At 46.0% G+C, this 17147-nt stretch overlaps 1 protein-coding gene across 1 annotated transcript in view; it reads right to left on the reverse strand.

The window, feature by feature from the left end:
- PTAFR (platelet activating factor receptor) overlaps positions 1-9080 on the reverse strand; it is a 52133-nt gene extending 43053 nt beyond the window's left edge. Inside the window, exon 1 of the mRNA XM_020909100.2 lies at positions 8941-9080. Coding sequence (XP_020764759.2) covers positions 8941-9014 — 74 coding nt within the window. The 5' untranslated portion in view covers positions 9015-9080. The remainder of the gene's footprint in view (positions 1-8940) is intronic.
- Between the last annotated feature and the right edge of the window lie 8067 nt (positions 9081-17147).

Consider the following 17147-nt stretch of genomic DNA (forward strand, 5'->3'; position numbering starts at 1 on the left):
AAAGGACACGAGTTCAGTTCCTGATCTGGGAAGATCCCACATGCCTTGGGGCAATTAAGCCTCTGTCCCGAAACTACTGAGACGGAGCTCTAGATCAGCAACAGGAGAAAACCCAGGAGCCGCAATGAAGACCCAGTGCAGCCAAAATAACAAATAATTAAAAATAATTAAATATTGTAAACAGGCATTTGACTCCAGCAGTCATTCTCACCAGGGGCTACTTTCCCTTCCAAACACGTGTGTCAACGTCTGGACACATTCTTGGTTGTCACCGGTGGCAGGGGAGGAGGGGACTGGGGTACTGCTGGCATCTAGGGGGCAGAAGCCAGCAAGGCTGCCAACCAGCCTACAAGGCACAGAGCAGTCCCTGCAACAAAAATGTATTTGGCTCAACATGTTAACAGTGCTGAGGTTGAGAAACTCAGGATTATGTCATCTTCATTCCAAAGAGTTTATATATTCAAGCTGGCCTTAAAAAGTTTTCGAGGGAATTCTCTGTGGACCAGTGGGCCCTGTGCTCCTCCATCTCACTGCTATGGCCTGGGTTCAATTTCTGGTCGGGAAACTTAAATCCTACAAGCCATGAAGCCAAAAAAAAAAAAAAAAAAATAAGTGTCTTTGGGGAATCTTGTCATCAGGAAAATAAGGGATTGCTTATTTGAAGAGTGGCCTTATGTTTGGGTTTATAAAATATTTTAAAGTTTCCTTCATCAAACAAATATTTTAAATTAATGAATTTACCTTAAACTTTAAATGATGATAGTTGATTGCTAGATTGATCAATCAATCCAAAATCTGACCACCTTTCACCATCTCCACTTTCATGGCTCAGGTCCAAGCCACCATCATGTCTCACCTGGATGTGGCCCCTCACTGTTCTCCCTGCTTCCACCGTCACACCTCTTTTAGTCTGTTCTCAACACCATAGTGCCTTGAGCCTATTAAATGTCATCATCGGTCAGATCACATCATTCCTCTGCTCAAAACCTGCCAGTGGCTTCCACCTCATTTAGAGCAAAAGTTGAAGTCTTGGACTCCCCTGGTGGTTCAGTGGTTAAGAATCCACCTGCCAACGCAGGGCACATGGGTTTGTTCCCTGGTCCAGGAAGATCCCACATACCTCGGGGCAATTAAGCCCGTGTGCTGAAACTACTGAGCCTGTGTTCTAGAGCCTGCATGCTTCAACAAGAGAAGGAACTGCAATGAGAAGCCTGGGCACTGCAACTAGAGAAAGCCCACTCACAGCAACAAAGACCCAGTGCAGCCAAAAAATAAATAAATAAAATTATTTTTTAAAAGCCAAAGGCCTTTAAAATGCCCCCAAGGACATGTAAGACCTGACCTCATCTCCGACTTCTGGCCCCCCACTCCCAAGTCAGACCACCTTTGCTGATCTCCACCAGCACTCCAGGCACACACCTGCCTCAAGCTTTTCCACCTACTGTTCTCTTGGCCTAGAATGCTCCTCCCCAGATACCCAGAGTTCAGGTCTTTACTCAAGTGCGACTTCCTCAATGAGGCTTCCCCAGTTACTCAAACAAATTGTAGCCGTTCGCTGACATGCCCTAGGCCCTCCTACCTTACTTTATTTTTCTCCACAGCACTTATCAATTTAACACATCATATATTCCACTTGTTTACTTTGTTCATTATCTATGTCCCCAACTAAGTTGTAAGTTCCTTGAGAGCAGGGATTTGTTTCTTGATTACAGTACTGTATCCCATTACCTGGAACACTGACTGGCACATTGCAGGTGCTCCTTGATTAAGTTTACTGAATGAATGAATAAGGTTAAAAAGACAATGTGAATTATCCAAAGCAACATAGCTGGTAGGTGGAAAAGGAATTACAGTCCAGCTACATTAAACTCTATATACCCTAAACCCTAGTTACCCTGAACCCTAGCTACCCTGGACCCTAGTTCTGTCCTGCACGGCTATTTTTTAAAATAATTTTATTTATTTATTTATTGTTGACTGTGCCAAGTCTTCACTGCCGCTCAGGCATTTCTCTCATTGTGGCAGGTGGGGACTGTTCTCTAGTTGTGGTGCATGGGTTTCTCGCAGCAGTGGCTTCTCTTGTGGTGGAGACTCTAGGCGTGCAGGCTTCAGTAGCTGCACGTGGGATCTAGAGCACAGGTCAGGAGTTGTGGCATACAGACTTAGTCGCTCCATGGCCTGTGGGATCTTCCTGGACCAGGGATCAAACCCATGTCTCCCTCACTGGCAGGCAGATGCTTTACCACTGAGTCACCAGGCTCTGGTGACTTCATTCTGCTCTCTCAAGCTGTCCTTCACTTGGAGTGATGTGGACACTTCCCTTCCGGGAACAATCCTTTTCTCACCCATCAGTGGAGGATAATGTGTGAGGAAGAGCATCAGAGAAAAGAGCGTGGTTCTAGAATCAAAGACACTTGAATTCAAAACCTTGACTGCCACCAAGTCTCTGTTTGAATTTGGAAAAGCCAGCTTACCTCTTCAAATTTGTTTCAAAATCTGCAAACTGGAAATATCATAAGTACTTCACTCTGTTGTGAAGAATACGTGAAAAAAAAGTTGTGAAGATTGAAAAAGAAAAGCAAATCATTTTCACATGCAATATGATTTGTAGAAATATTAAAGCTATTCCATGGGAAAATTATTAGAATCAACAAAAGACCTCAGTAAGATTTCTGGATATAAAATCAATAATAAAAATCATTTATGTTCCAGGAATTCTCTGATGATCCAGTGATTAGGGCTCAGTGTTTTCACTGCTGTGGCCACGGTTCAGTTTCTGGCCAGAAAACTTAGATTCTGCAACCCATGAAGTGTGGCCAAAAGGAAAAAAATAAATCATGTTCCTATAAACAAGCAATAAACAGAAAATGTCATTTTGTAAGACACAATTTATGATACCAAGAAAACTATCTTGGCCTCAGATATGTCACGTCTTAATGGAGGGAATTATAAAATTACTGAAAAATAACTAAATGAGAACTAGATGCTGAAAAAAAATAAAAAAGGAAATCAAAATATACCTAGAAACAAATGACAATGAAAACACAACTCAAAGTCTATGGGATGCAATAAAAGCAGTACTAAGAGGAAGGCTGATACAAGCCTACCTCAAGAAGCAAGAGAAACATCAAATAAACAACCTAACCTTACACCTAAAGCAACTAGAAAAAGAAGAACAAAAAACCCCACAAAGTCAATAGAAGGAAAGAAATAATAAAAATCAGAGCAAAAATAAATGAAAAAGAAATCAAGAAGAACTCGATGAATGAGTAGATGCAATATATTCATTCATGGAATTGTCAATATCATAAAGATGTAAGTTCTTCCCAGTTAAATCGGTAAGTTCAGTGCCAGTTCAATCAAAATCCCAGTAGATATTAATTAACTATATGGTGGGAGTACTTTCACAATGTATGTATATCAAATCACTATGATGTACATCTTAAATATCTTACGATTACATTTGTCAATCATACCTCAATAAAGCTGGGGTAAAAATAACATGTAAAGCACTCAAAAAAAAAAAAAAATCCCAATGGAGTTCTACAAGGAACTTTACTAGATGATCCTAAAATTCCAGATGAAAAAGTAAAGAGCCAAGACTAGCCAAAAAATTTTTGATGCACAACAAGAACATACACACATGATAGAATTTCTGCTATCTAATGTTGTTGCCATTGTTTTCAGTTGCTCAGTCGTGTCTGACTCTTTGCAACCCCATGGACTGCAGCATGCCAGGCTTCTCTGTCCATCACTATCTCTCTGAGTTTGCTCAAACTGATGTCCATTGAGTCTGTGATGCCATCCAACCATCTCATCCTTTCTTGCCATCTCCTTTTGCCCTCAATTTTTCTCAGCATCACGGTCTTTTCCAATGAGTCAGCTCTTCACATCAAGCATCCAAAGTATTGCAGCTTCAGCTTCATCATCAGTCCTTCCAGTGAATCTTCAGGATTGATTTCCTTTAGGATAGACTGGTTTGATCTTGCTGTCCAAGGGGCTCTCAAGAGTCTTCTCTGCTACCAGAGTTCAAAAGCATCGATTCTTCAGCACTTAGCCTTCTTTATGGTCCAACTCTCATATCCATACATGACTACTGAAAAACCATAGCTTTGACTATATGACCTTTGTTGGCAAAGTGATGTCTTTGCCTTTTAAAACACTGTCTAGGTTTGACATAACTATTCTTCCAAGAAGCAAGCATCTTTTTAACAGGTCATATTAGAAAGTTATAGTAGTAAGACAGGGTAGTATTAACAAAGGGACAAGCAGGTAGACAAAAGGAATAGAATAGAGATACTGGAAAGAGAGATCACAAAAAAAGATCATACACATGGAAATTTGATACATATGACAGAGCTGCCATTACAGATCAATCAGAGTAGATGCTCATGCAAACCACTGGCTATCCATTAGGGGAAAGATACAACAAAATTAGATTCCAACCTCATACCATATCCAGAATTAAACTTCTATTGACATAAAGAACTAGCTATAATGATAAAAAAAAACTTCAGAAGAGAATAGAGGAAAGTATCTTTATGAGCTAAGGATCAGGGAAATTTTACAGATTTGATCATTAGTCAGGGAGTCAAGATGCCACATGCCTCACAGCCAAAAAACCAGAGCATAAAACAGAAACAATATTGTAATAAATTCAGTAAAGACTTTAAAAATTACCCACATCAAAAAAAATATCTAAAAAAAGAAAAATTAAGGCATAGAAATTATTAATATTATAACAAAGAAAAGTTGGATAAATATGACCATCTAAAGTTCAAAACTGCATACATCAAAGGATACTATAAAAGTAGTAAAGAGATAAGTCATAGACCAAGAAAAGATATTTATATCAAATGTATCAAAGAATTTTCAGCATAATATGATATTAATTCCTAAAACCCAGTAACTTAAAGAGAAGCCCAATAGAAAAAATGGGTGAAGAAAGAAGTAGGCAGTTTACAAAAGAAAAATCCTGAAGGCTAAGAAACATAAAATATGGTCAATGTTTCAGAAAAATCAGGAGTTCAAGTTTAAACAAACCTACCATGTTGGAAAAAAATGAAAGTGTGCCAATTCCAAGTACTGAGGAGGATGTAAAACAGTGGAAACCCTCATTACACTGATAAAAAGAAATGACAAATGGCACCACCATTTTGGATATTAATTTCATACTAAAGTTTAATGTGCACATTCTTCTTAGGTTCACACTGGAAATATTAATATTAATATTTCTCAATGTAATCCTGTACATCAATGTAATCCTGTACATATGTTAAAATGAACAGAGCTACATGTAATAACCTGTAATAACATGTAAAAACAATAAACATAATAGTAAACTGAAAAAGCAAGCTGCAGAAGGATTCATATAACATGAAACTGTTTCCTAAGACTCTAAACATTATTACTATTGGTGGACACAATACAGATGCATCAATAGATGAAGACAGATTCAGGTTATGATTACATCTGGGGAGAGAGGGAGGGAACAAGGTTAGTAAGGACACACAGGAGGCTTCTATCATATCTGCAATATTCTAGTTAACTCAGCAGTAGGTGCACAGGATTTTGTAATATGTATTTGTAAATATACCCAAGCCTGGGATTTGCAGAGATAATTTGGAGAATGATAAGTCAAGAAAGTGATACAGGGACTTCCCTGGTGGTTCAGTGGTTAAGAATCCCCTTGCCAATGCAGGGGACATAAGTTCGATCCCTGGTCCTGGAAGACCTCATATGTCAAGGAGCAACTAAGCCCGTCGTATGCCACAACTACTGAGCCCGCACTCCAGAGCCCAACATCTTCAGCGATAAAAGCCTCCAGGACGAGACGGTCCTGGTTCTCGCCACTAAAGAGGGTCCACTCAGCAACGAAGACCCAGCGCAGCCAAAATAATTAATGAAAAGAAAAAAAGAAAGTGCCACATTGTGTATCGAGATTTACAATAAAGTTACAGTACTTTAAATAGGATGGGGAATTCCCTGGTGATCCAGTGGTTAGGGCTCTGAGAGTTCACTGCCGTGAGCCTGGATTTAATACTCCCTCATAGCTCAGTTGGTAAAGAATCCGCCTGCAATGCAGGAGACTCCAGTTCGATTCCTGTGTCAGGAAGATCCCCTGGAGAAGGGAAAGGCTACCTACTCCAGTATTCTAGCCTGGAGAATTCCATGGACTGTATAGTCCATGAGGTCGCAAAGAGTGGTCACAACTGAGCAACCTTCCCTTTCAGGGAATTAAGATCTGTTAAGTTAGCCCCACAAGTGGTACTGCCCAAAAAAAAGAAAAAGGACAAGGTTAGACAAATAGCGCAAATGGGCAGAATAGAGAAAGAATCACTGGAGGAGGGGAATGACTACAAAACCAGAGACCTCGGAGCCCGTAAGTCACTGGGGCAGCAGGCTCATTCGAGAGCCCTCCCGGGGATGGCAGCCCTGATGCTCGGCAGTCCCAAAGCCTCTGTGACGCCTCATCATAGCCTCAGTTTCTCTCTCTGACTCTCTCACTTACTCACCATCCCTCAGACTTTGGGAGGTTGAATCCCATCTCTGCCTCTTAACATGGTCCCCTGAGCCTCGTCACCTGTGAAGCGGGAATGACACCTCCAACCCCATTGTGGAATTAGGTCTGTGGAGGACCGGCCCGGCCGCTGGTCCTCACTCTCCTCACTCCTCTTCCTCTCTCCCTCCCTCCTCTGGTCAGGGCTGAGTCCCAAGGGCTCCCCGTCCCCTAGATTCTAAGAGGGGTCACCTCATCCCGCACTGGATCCTGAAAGGAAGCCTCAGGGGTGGGGCAGGGCCCCCAGGGGTGAGATAAGGGGAGAAGATTCAGGCCCAGGGGACTCAAGGGAGCGGGTCTCCCTGACGATTTAGGGCAAGAGAGGATTTAGGATGGAAGGAGCCCTCCGTCTCCCAGACCCCACTGCTCACCCCGGGAAGGTAGAGGGCATGGGAAGCCCCTAGAGTCTGGGCACTGCGCTTTAGAACTCTCACTGGGAGACTGCCCCATTAAAGGAGAGGTTGGGAATTTCCTGGTGATCCAGTGGTTGGGCACTTTCACTGCCGAGGGCCCGGGTTCAATCACTGTTCGGGGAAGAGAATGAAATCGGGTGTTCTGAGAACAAGGGTAAGAGAGAATCATTTCACTGTGCGTTCTTTCATATCTACTGAACTTTTAACTGGCTCCTTTGTGACCTCTTTATAAAAACTTTTTTAAATTTTAATAAATAAAAAAGATATGGAGTCTGAGGTCAGACTTGAAATATTAGTGGCTCAGTCATCTCTGACTCTTCATGACCCCGTGAACTGTAGCCCACCAGACTCCTCTGTCCATGGAATTCTCCACGCAAGAATACTGGAGTGGGTAGCCATTTCCTTCTCCAAAAGTGAAAGTGTTAGTCACTCAGACTTACCTAGATCTAAATCCCATTGCTGCCTGCTAGCTGTGACATATCAGGCAAGTTTCTTAACCTCTCTGAACCACTATGAAAACATAGCTACAAAATGAGGATTATAATACAGTATCTATCCACTTCTTAAAGGTGGCAGTGGTTTAGCTGAGAAGTCGTGTTCGACTCTTGTGACCCCATGGACTGTAGTAGCCTGCCAGGCTCCTCTGTCCACGGGATTTTCCAGGCAAGAATACTGGAGTGGGCTGCCATTTCCTTCTCCAGGGGATCTTCCCGACCCAGGAATCGAACCCGGATCTCCTGCTTTGCAGGCAGATTCTTTACCGACTGAGCTATGAGGGAAATACTGTATTGCTTCATAAAGGTATCACATAATTAAATAAGATAGTACTCAGGAAAGCAGTGAGCTTGGTGTCTGACCCTGGTAGGCATGTGATAAATGTTAGCTAGATTTTTAATATCAGCTTGTGCAGAGTCCCAGGATCATCAGGAAGCAGCACTTAGCCAGCCAGGAAAGGCATCCTCCCACCCCCTCTTAATGCTCCATGACTTGGCCAGGACCACACATGCAGGGCCCAAGGCGGGAGGTGAGGGGGGGATAGCATTGCTGACTGGGCCCCAGCCCCTGCCCCAGCTGAGCAGTTCCACCAAGGATCTCAGGGCCCTGTGTGGGGGTGTGAGGAGCTTCTAGGATATGTGTGTGTGATTGCATTGATCTCTGTATGCGTGTGCATGTGTCTATGTGGAGCAGGTTAATTTGCTGTGAGTGAGGAGTGGAAGGTTTTTCATGTCTGGGCTCCTTATGTCCTGCAAGGGTTCATGTGTTGTGTGAAAGTGAAAGCATTAGTTGCTCAGTCGTGTCTGACTCTTTGCAACCCCATGGACTGCAGCCTGCCGGGCTCCTCTGTCCATGTGGATTCTCCAGGCAAGAATACTGGAGTGGGTTGCCTTGCCTTCCTCTAGGGGATCTTCCCGACCCAGGGATCAAACCCAGGTCTTCTGCACTGCAGGCAGATTCTTTTACTTCTGAGCCACTGGGGGAGCATGTGTTATGTGACTGTTATGTGAGTGTTACGTGTTATGTGTTATGTCATGTGTTATGTGAGTCAGTGCTATCGTACATTTTGTGTGTCTGTAAGGATGGGTTTCATCCCATGGGTAATGATATACATCCCATGAGGGACTGTTGAGTCATCAGATACTAAGGATCTGTTGTATGATGTGTATTTGTGAGGGGCCATGAATGGTGTCTGCATGGGATGACGCTGTGTTTTCTGTCAAGTGTGTGAGGGAATGCCATGTCTGCTAGTGACGGTGTGTGATAAGTGTCTATGAGAAGTGAAAGGATGTATGCTCTGTCTGTGAGTGATAAGGGGGTTAGGTGTCCATGATGGGGTGCTGAGGGGAGGGAAATCCGACGTGACCCAGCCCTCCAGGCCCCTCCAGAGCCTGACCAGCCTCAAGGATCCCAAGGAGCAGCCAGACGAAGCAGCCAAACCTGACCCTTTCACCCAGGCCACCAGCCTCTTACCTGAGAAACTGCAGGGACAGTGGTCCAGGAGGTGACAAAGAGGCTGAGGAGGAGGTGGGGGCCGCCGAGAGCATGCTTCCTTACCGCGTTCTCAGGGGACTCAGGAAACGGGGCCAGGAACTGGGAGGAGGCAGAAGGCAGGCCCAGACCCAGGTGCATGACTCACTTTACGCTCCAATCCCCAGTGAGCAGTGGTGAATAAAGGATTAGGGAAGGCCTGGCTGTGGGCTCTACCGGGTGGGCCCAAGGCCAAGAAGCCAGGTCCTTGGGTGGGGCCCCAACTCCAAGGTCTCCAGAAATACCCACATCCTGCAGGGAGTCTTTCTCTCTCTCTGCACATTAGCTCAGTCAGCAACACTAGACTGGTCCATCCGGTGCAGAACTGCTCTGGGAGGAAGGGCTAGGCCTGGGCTGTCAGAAGAGAAAGGAAATGGGTCCCTTGTCTCAGGGGAAGATGGGCCCTGAGAAAGGTCCCAACCCTGTCTCAGGAGCCCAGGCTTCAGTGGGTGCAGTCTCAACTTCAGTGAGTCCCAGGATGCTAGAAATAAGGCCCAAAGCTGCTATCTGAAGATACCCCATCTGAGGGGATGCACAGCTAGAAAGGGGATGCACAGAAAGCCACAGTTCAATGGGTGTGACAACCTGCTCTCAAGTGCTCCCAACCAAGGAGGAGACAGCCTGCCCTCGGGATGCCCAGTCTGTTAGGGAAGAGGAAATTCTTCTTCCTGAAGCCAGCTCCTTGTAAGAGAAGACACAACATGTCTGCCCTTGTGAACCCCCAGTTTTGAGGGGAAAGAGAGATCCTTGCTCTGTGGAGTGTCTAATCTGACCATGGCAAAGGACCACAGTTCTTTCAAAGCCTAGGACTCTGCCTAGGCTCCAACTTTGCACATTCTGTGCTGAGAGTCTCCACCTTCACACCCCCAACCTGACCTTCCAAAATATCTGACAGGGCTTAGCAGGAAGCAAAGCTGTCAGGCCACAGAGAAAAGCAAACTGGGCCATGGCATTCTCAAATACTAACTCTATGAATCTATGACATTGAGGTTTGACCACTGCCTCTGGTCTTCAGCTGGAGCCCACTCAGAACCTCAGTTTCCTGGGTCAGTAACAGTCACACATACTCCCTCCATTATCCTTGACACAACGCCTGGCACATAATAGGAACTCAGTAAGTGAACCTGTCTCCTGAGAAACCTGTATGCGGGTCAAGAAGCAGCACTTAGAACTGGACATGGAACAACGACTGGTTCAAAACTAGGAGAGGATTACATCAAGGTTGTATATTGTCACCCTGCTTATTTAACTTCTATGCAGAGTACATCATGGGAAATACCGGGATGGATGAATCACAAGCTGGAATCAAGATTTCCAAGACAAATATCAACAACCTCAGATATGCGGACAATAACCCTCTTCTTGCAGAAAGTGAAGAGGAACTAAAGAACCTCTTGTTGAGGGTGAAAGAGAAGAGTAAAAAGTTAGTTTAAAACTCAATATTAAAAAAAAAACAAAGATCGTGGCATCCCATCCCATCACTTCATGGCAAATAGAAGGGAAAAAAGTGGGAGCAGTGACAGATTTTCTTTTCTTGGGCTCCCAAATCATAACAGACCCTGTCTGCAGCCATGAAATTACAAGACACTTGCTCCTTGGAAGAAAAGCTATGACTAACCTAGACAGAATTTTAAAAAGCAAAGACATCACTTTGCTGACAAAGGTCTGTATTGTCAAAGCTATGGTTTTTCCAGTAGTTATGTACAGATGTGAGAGTTGGACCATAAAGAAGGCTGAACACCAAAGAATTGATGCTTTCAAACTGTGGTGCTGGAGAAGACTCTTGAGAGTCCCTTGGACGGCAAGGAGATCAAACCAGTCAATCCTAAAGGAAATCAACTTTGAAGATTCATTAGAAGGACTGATGCTAAAGCTGAAGCTCCAATATTTTGGCCACCTGATGCGAAGAGCCGTTTCATTGGAAAAGACCCTGACTGATGCTGGGAAAGATTGAAGGCAAAAGGAGAAGGAGGTGGCAGAGGATGAGATGATTAGGTAACATCACCGACTCAGTGGACATGAATTTGAGCAAACTCCAGGAGACAGTGGAGGACAGAGGAGCCTGGAATGCTGCAGTCCATGGGTTCTCAAAGAGTTGGACACAACTTAGTGACTGAGCAACAAGTGACAACTACTTTATTTACCCAAGTTTCTGCCTGGTGTTGCTAATTGGGAGTCAAATCCATTCTCCATATCAGACTCAATTGGAGAAATTGTTAAAAATGAAAAGCAGTTTATAACTGTTGAAAAAAAGAAAAGCAGTTTCTCAGATTCCACTTTGAGAGTTTCTGAATCAGCAGTGCTGGTCATGGGACCCAGGAAATGCTTTTTTTTTTATTAGAGTGAGGGGGGATGAGGACTACTTTATTATTATTATTACTATTATTATTATTGTTAGGTAGTTAGAATAGGGAAAAAGAGTCCAAAATGGAGGTGGCTAAAAGACCTGGAAGGGAAAGCCCGAGAAAATAGAACAAAGGAAGGTCTGAGGACCAGAGTGAGAACCTCAGGTAAAACAAACAACGCTCCTGCCTAAGCCCAATTTACATAAGGCAGGCCCAGGGACAGAGAAACATATAAAAAGAGGAGCCAAAGCGCTCTTCTCCCTTTTTTCTTTTTAGCTCCCTCTCTCTCTCCCGCGCGATGGGGCAATCTCTTCGCGTCTCTGGATCGACGTGCCCTCACGCCTCAAAGATGAATTTTCCTGCTATTATCTAAATAAATAGAGCTGTAACACTGAGCTGTAACACTGATTTATTTAAGAGCTATAACACGGTCTGTCCTCCGAGAGCTGTGACCCGCCAAGGGGCTTTAATGTCCGTCACTCCAAATTTTTGTTGTGACGAGACAAAGAACCGAGGAACACACACTCGCGTGACATTATTATTATTTTATCTTGGCTATGCTGGGCCTTCGTGGCGGCCTGTGGACTTCTCTCTAATTTCAGGGCACGGGCTAGAGCTTAGGTTCAGTGGCTGTCGCGCAGGGGCTTAGTTGCCCCATGGCATGTGGGATCTTAGTTTCTGGACCCAGGATCGAAACCATGTCCCCTTCGTTGGGAGGCAGATTCTTAACCACTGGACCACTAGGGAAATCACAGGAACATGAATTTTTAACAAGGAAGTTGGTTGCAGAGCAGGCTTGGAGGGAAGCTGGAGGAAGCCAGAACTAGACAAGGAGAGGCCGATTACCTCAAGGCTCTTTCTAGAGAGGCTCGTCTGCTCAGCCAGAGGCGTAGGGCGAGGATTTTGACTTCTCTGGTGGAACCCCAAGCTCTCTCCACCCCCTGCCTCCCAGTGGACTCTCTGTCCCTGCCTGAGTTTCCAGTGCTGGCTGGGTTAACCCGGAAGCTGGTTAAAGATCTAGTCTGTCTCCTCCACCCTGAATCCTGAATCTGAATCTTCAGGGAGACCAGAGAATGCTTTTTAACAAGTTTCTCAGGCGACCTCCACCCTCTGCTTTTCCACCCAGTTCTTGGAGCAGGAACCACCCTCCCAGAGGAGGGTTTGAGGAGAACACCCTGCACCCTGCTGTGCCAGGCAGTGGATTCTCTGATCTCCTTTGCCCTCAGGGCAGCAGATTTAAGAGATGAGGAAGCTGACGCTCAGAGAAGCTTCAAGGCTCCAGTCTTCCTGACGCCAAACACAGGCCTGTCGCCTCCATTTGCAAGGTCTATTCTCCAATAAACAGAATCTTGTTTGAGTTCATAGAATAGGGACGCAGAAGATATTTTTAGCCTCATTTTACAGAAGAGGAAGCTAAAACCCAGAGAAGGTAAAATGACTGGTCAGGATTACAAAGCCAGTGAGGGACAGAGCAAGGTGACCCCGAGCCCCTTCTGAGCTCTTTCCCCCACACTCAGGGCAAGACGTCCCCACTACCCCCAAACCCACTGGGGAGAAGCGCCGGTGACCTCCTGCAAGGGGGCAGAGAAGGTGGATGTGCTAGGATGAAAGTGGGGGTGAGGAGTCACTGAGGTTCCGCCCAGGGCAGGCCCAGACCCATCCACACACACACACACACATCCTCTCTCTCTCACACAGACACATTCTCACACACACACACTCTCACAAACATACACACACTCACAAACACACTCACACACACACTCTCTCACACATATACACACACACACATACTCTCACACACTCACACATACATCCTCACACACACACTCACACATACACACACTCACACACACACACACTCTCACACACACACACACTCTCACACACATCCTCTCTCTCACACAGACACACTCTCACACACACACACACTCTCACATACACACACACACACTAACACACTCACACACACACATGCTCTCACACACACAGACATACATCCTCACACACACACTCTCACACATACACACACACATCCTCTCACACACACACTCACACACACACACACACACTCTCTCACACACACACAAACACACTCTCTCACACACACACACACACACACTCACACACACACTCTCACACACACACACACACACACTCTCTCACACACACACACACACACACACACACACACACACACACACACACTCTCTCTCTCTCTCCAACCTGGAGTCTGTGAGAGGGGCAGGAAGGTGGTGCCCATCTGTGGCAGCCCCAGACAGCCATTGAGTCTACAGCCATGGGGTGGGGGTGGGGGATTTTGAGGGATTTGGGGGAGTCCAGACTGATGCTTTCAGTGGTTGCTCCTCACTTTTTATCTGCTTTTCGGTTCCGCCGGGTCTTCACTTGTGCACGGGCTTTCTCTAGCTGCGGCAGCCGGGGGCTCCTCTTTGTGGTGATGCATAGGCTTCTCACTACGGTGGCTTCTCTTGCTGCGGGGACACGGACTCCAGAGCACGCGGGCTTCAGTACCTGCATCTTGCAGGCTCCAGAGCGCGGACTCAGTAGTTGTGACACACAGGCTTAGTTACCCACAGCAGGTGGGATCTTCCCAGACCAGGGATGGAACCTGTGTCCTCTGCGTTGCCGGCAGGATTCTTTACCACTGGACCACCAGGGAAGTCCTACACCTCATTTTATTTTATTTTATTTATTTATTTTACTTTACAACATTGTATTGGTTTTGCCATACATTGACTTGAATCCGCCATGGGTGTACATGTGTTTCCCATCCTGAACCCCCCTCCCAACTCCCTCCCCATCCCATCCCTCTGGGTCATCCCAGTGCACCAGCTCCAAGCATCCTGTATCATGCATCGAACCTGGACTGGCGATTCGTTTCACATATGATAGCTTACATGTATCAATGCCATTCTCCCATATCATCCCGCCCTCGCCCTCTCCCACCGAGTCCAAAAGACTGTTCAATACATCTGTGTCTCTCTTGCTGTCTCGCATACAGGGTTATCATTACCATCTTTCTAAATTCCATATATATGCATTAGTATACTGTATTGGTGTTTTTCTTTCTGGCTTACTTCACTCTGTTTAATAGGCTCTAGTTTCATCCACCTCATTAGAACTGATTCAAATGTATTCTTTTTAATGGCTGAGTAAGACTACATTGTGTGTTATGTACCACAGCTTCCTTATCCATTAGTCTGCTGATGGGCATCTAGGGTGCTTCCATGTCCTGACTATTATAAACAGTGCTGCGATGAACATTGGGGTGCACGTGTCTCTTTCAGATCTGGTTTCCTTGGTGTGTATGCCCAGCAGCGGGATTGCTGGGTCATATGGCAGTTCTATTTCCAGTTTTTTAAGGAATCTCCACACTGTTCTCCCTAGTGGCTGTACTAGTTTGCATTCCCACCAACAGTGTAAGAGGGTTCCCTTTTCTCCACACCCTCTCAAGCATTTATTGCTTGTAGACTTTTGGATAGCAGTCATTCTGACTGGCGCCTACACCTCATTTTAAAGGGACAGTTCTCACTTGACGTGTGATGAAGCTGAGGCCTAAATGCCTGGGTGTGACCCCTAACTGGCTCAGCGCAGGGTGGCCCGCAGGCAGCAGTGAGCTGCAGGCTGGGAGATGGGGGTGCTGAGATCACCTCCGTTATTCATAGCAAACTGCAGGAAGAAGAGTGAAGTGGTTCATCCAGCCTCCCATTCTTTCTGGACCTTGGCGTGCCTCCAGCCAGCCTTTCCTGCCCAAGGAGCCCCTTCCACTATTCACAGATGAAGGGGCTGGATCAGTTGCTAGAGCCATGCCTGGCCTGAGTAACATAGCTGGTTCAGTGCCTAACGCACACCTCTCCCTCAGGAAAAGTCATCATTGAAAAGATTGCTCTGAGCAGGGTTATGGGAATGGGCTGGGACCACTGCTAACCTCCCAAATGGATTTGTGGCTATCCTGTGCCAGAAGGGAAATGGAAAGGCGTTAGTCCGTCTGGGAGAAGAGGATGTCGTGGCTGAAACCCAAATTTCTTATTATGATTTTCTGATCTCTCTGGTCTCACCTCACCCCACTTCTCTGCTCTAGGCATGACAAAAGGGTGTTCAGTTCTATGAATTTGCTACACTCTTCCCTCCAGGGCTTTGCACACACCGTTTCCTCTGATGGAAACATCTTCCCCTCAAGTCCTGCCCTAAGCCAGTCAATCTGCCTCTCTTCCTTTCTTGCCAAGACTTTACTGGAAATAGTAGATATCCAGTCCCAAGGGCATGCCCTGGTCTATGGCCTGCCCACCCTCCTTTGCTTTTTTCCCAGATTTACAGTTAGAGGTGGCTACATTGTACACTTTTGAGCCAATGACACCATCGGGGGAAATTTTTGCTTACTGGATGACTTCTGCTTGGCAACAGGTGTGAGGTATGGTGCTGCCACCACCACCTGAGACGCTGCAACTGTAAGGTGATGAGTCCTGCTGAGAGGAGAGAGGGGAGGCCGAGGAAGGGCCAGGGTCCTCGGTGGCACTGCTGCGGTCACGTACAGCACCTGAAACAGCCTGCCGCCAGACTTCTGTGAGAAGATAGGCCCCATTTGTGTCCAAGCTCAAAAAGGTCACTTCCTCCAGGAAGCACGCCCAACTACTTAGAACAGGATCAAAGGTCCCCTCCTCGGAGCAGTGGATGCACTGAACCTTTCATGCTGGTTCACCATCCATACGCTCCAGGAAGATGAGGTCAGTGGCAAGGACCCATGGCGTCACGTTTTATTCCTAACCCAGCATATTTGTTGGGTTCACAAGCATACCTGGAGCTGATCGCTGGCACAACCTCCTTGGGAGCAAAGACAGGGCCTGGCCCTCATGAGCTTACGAAAGCCAGCTGAACTGTGACCAGCACATAACCTCCAGGGAAGGGGTGGGCAAGTACACACCCACCCTGGAGTGAGGTGGGGGCGCTCTTCAAGCTAGGAGACAATACAGATGTTCCCAGCGCAGGTAAGTCAGCATCACCTCGGACGTGTCACTCTGCAGGGTGACTAAAGTTTCCTCTACCTCAGTCGGGTTTTAGTTAAAACCCCACCCAGCCACCCTGGTGGTCTCATCACCTGCAGTTTGGACTCAGCTGCACTTAGAAGGACAGTAAGACACCCAAGCTTGTCCCTTCCCATAGAAACGCAAGTCAGAAGTTATAGGATCTCTTGACACTACAAGACATTCATTGTACCTTGGTGATTACTGAAACTCTTTACTGCAAAACATTGTCAAAGCCTAGCTTCAAGTCACCCAGTTTCAATCTTCACGTTTTAGGTGTTACCTTTCTTTCTCCTATGTCCCTCCCGAGGGCTAGTCCTGTCTCTCATAGCCAGCAGGACACCAGAGTATATATAGCATAGACAGGATGCATCCATACACTATTTCATTTAATCCTCAAAAGAATCAGCATTTTCATTTCACACAGAAATGACATGGGCAACACCCGCTGAGCACTATGGTAGCTACTTTATATAAGCTGTAGCTGCTATTGCTGCTAAGTCGCTTCAGTCGTGTCCAACTCTGTGCGACCCCATAGATGGGAGCCCACCAGGCTCCCCCGTCCCTGGGATTCTCCAGGCAAGAACACTGGAGTGGGTTGCCATTTCCTTCTCCAGTGCATGAAAGTGAAAAGTGAAAGTGAAGTCGCTCAGTCGTGTCCGACTCTTAGCGACCTCATGGACTGTAGCCTACCAGGCTCCTCTGCCCATGGGATTTTCCAGGCAAGAGTACTGGAGTGGGGTGCCACTGCCTTCTCCAATAA

The sequence above is a fragment of the Odocoileus virginianus genome, chromosome 30 (assembly GCF_023699985.2).
Source record: "Odocoileus virginianus isolate 20LAN1187 ecotype Illinois chromosome 30, Ovbor_1.2, whole genome shotgun sequence".
NCBI lineage: Eukaryota > Metazoa > Chordata > Mammalia > Artiodactyla > Cervidae > Odocoileus > Odocoileus virginianus.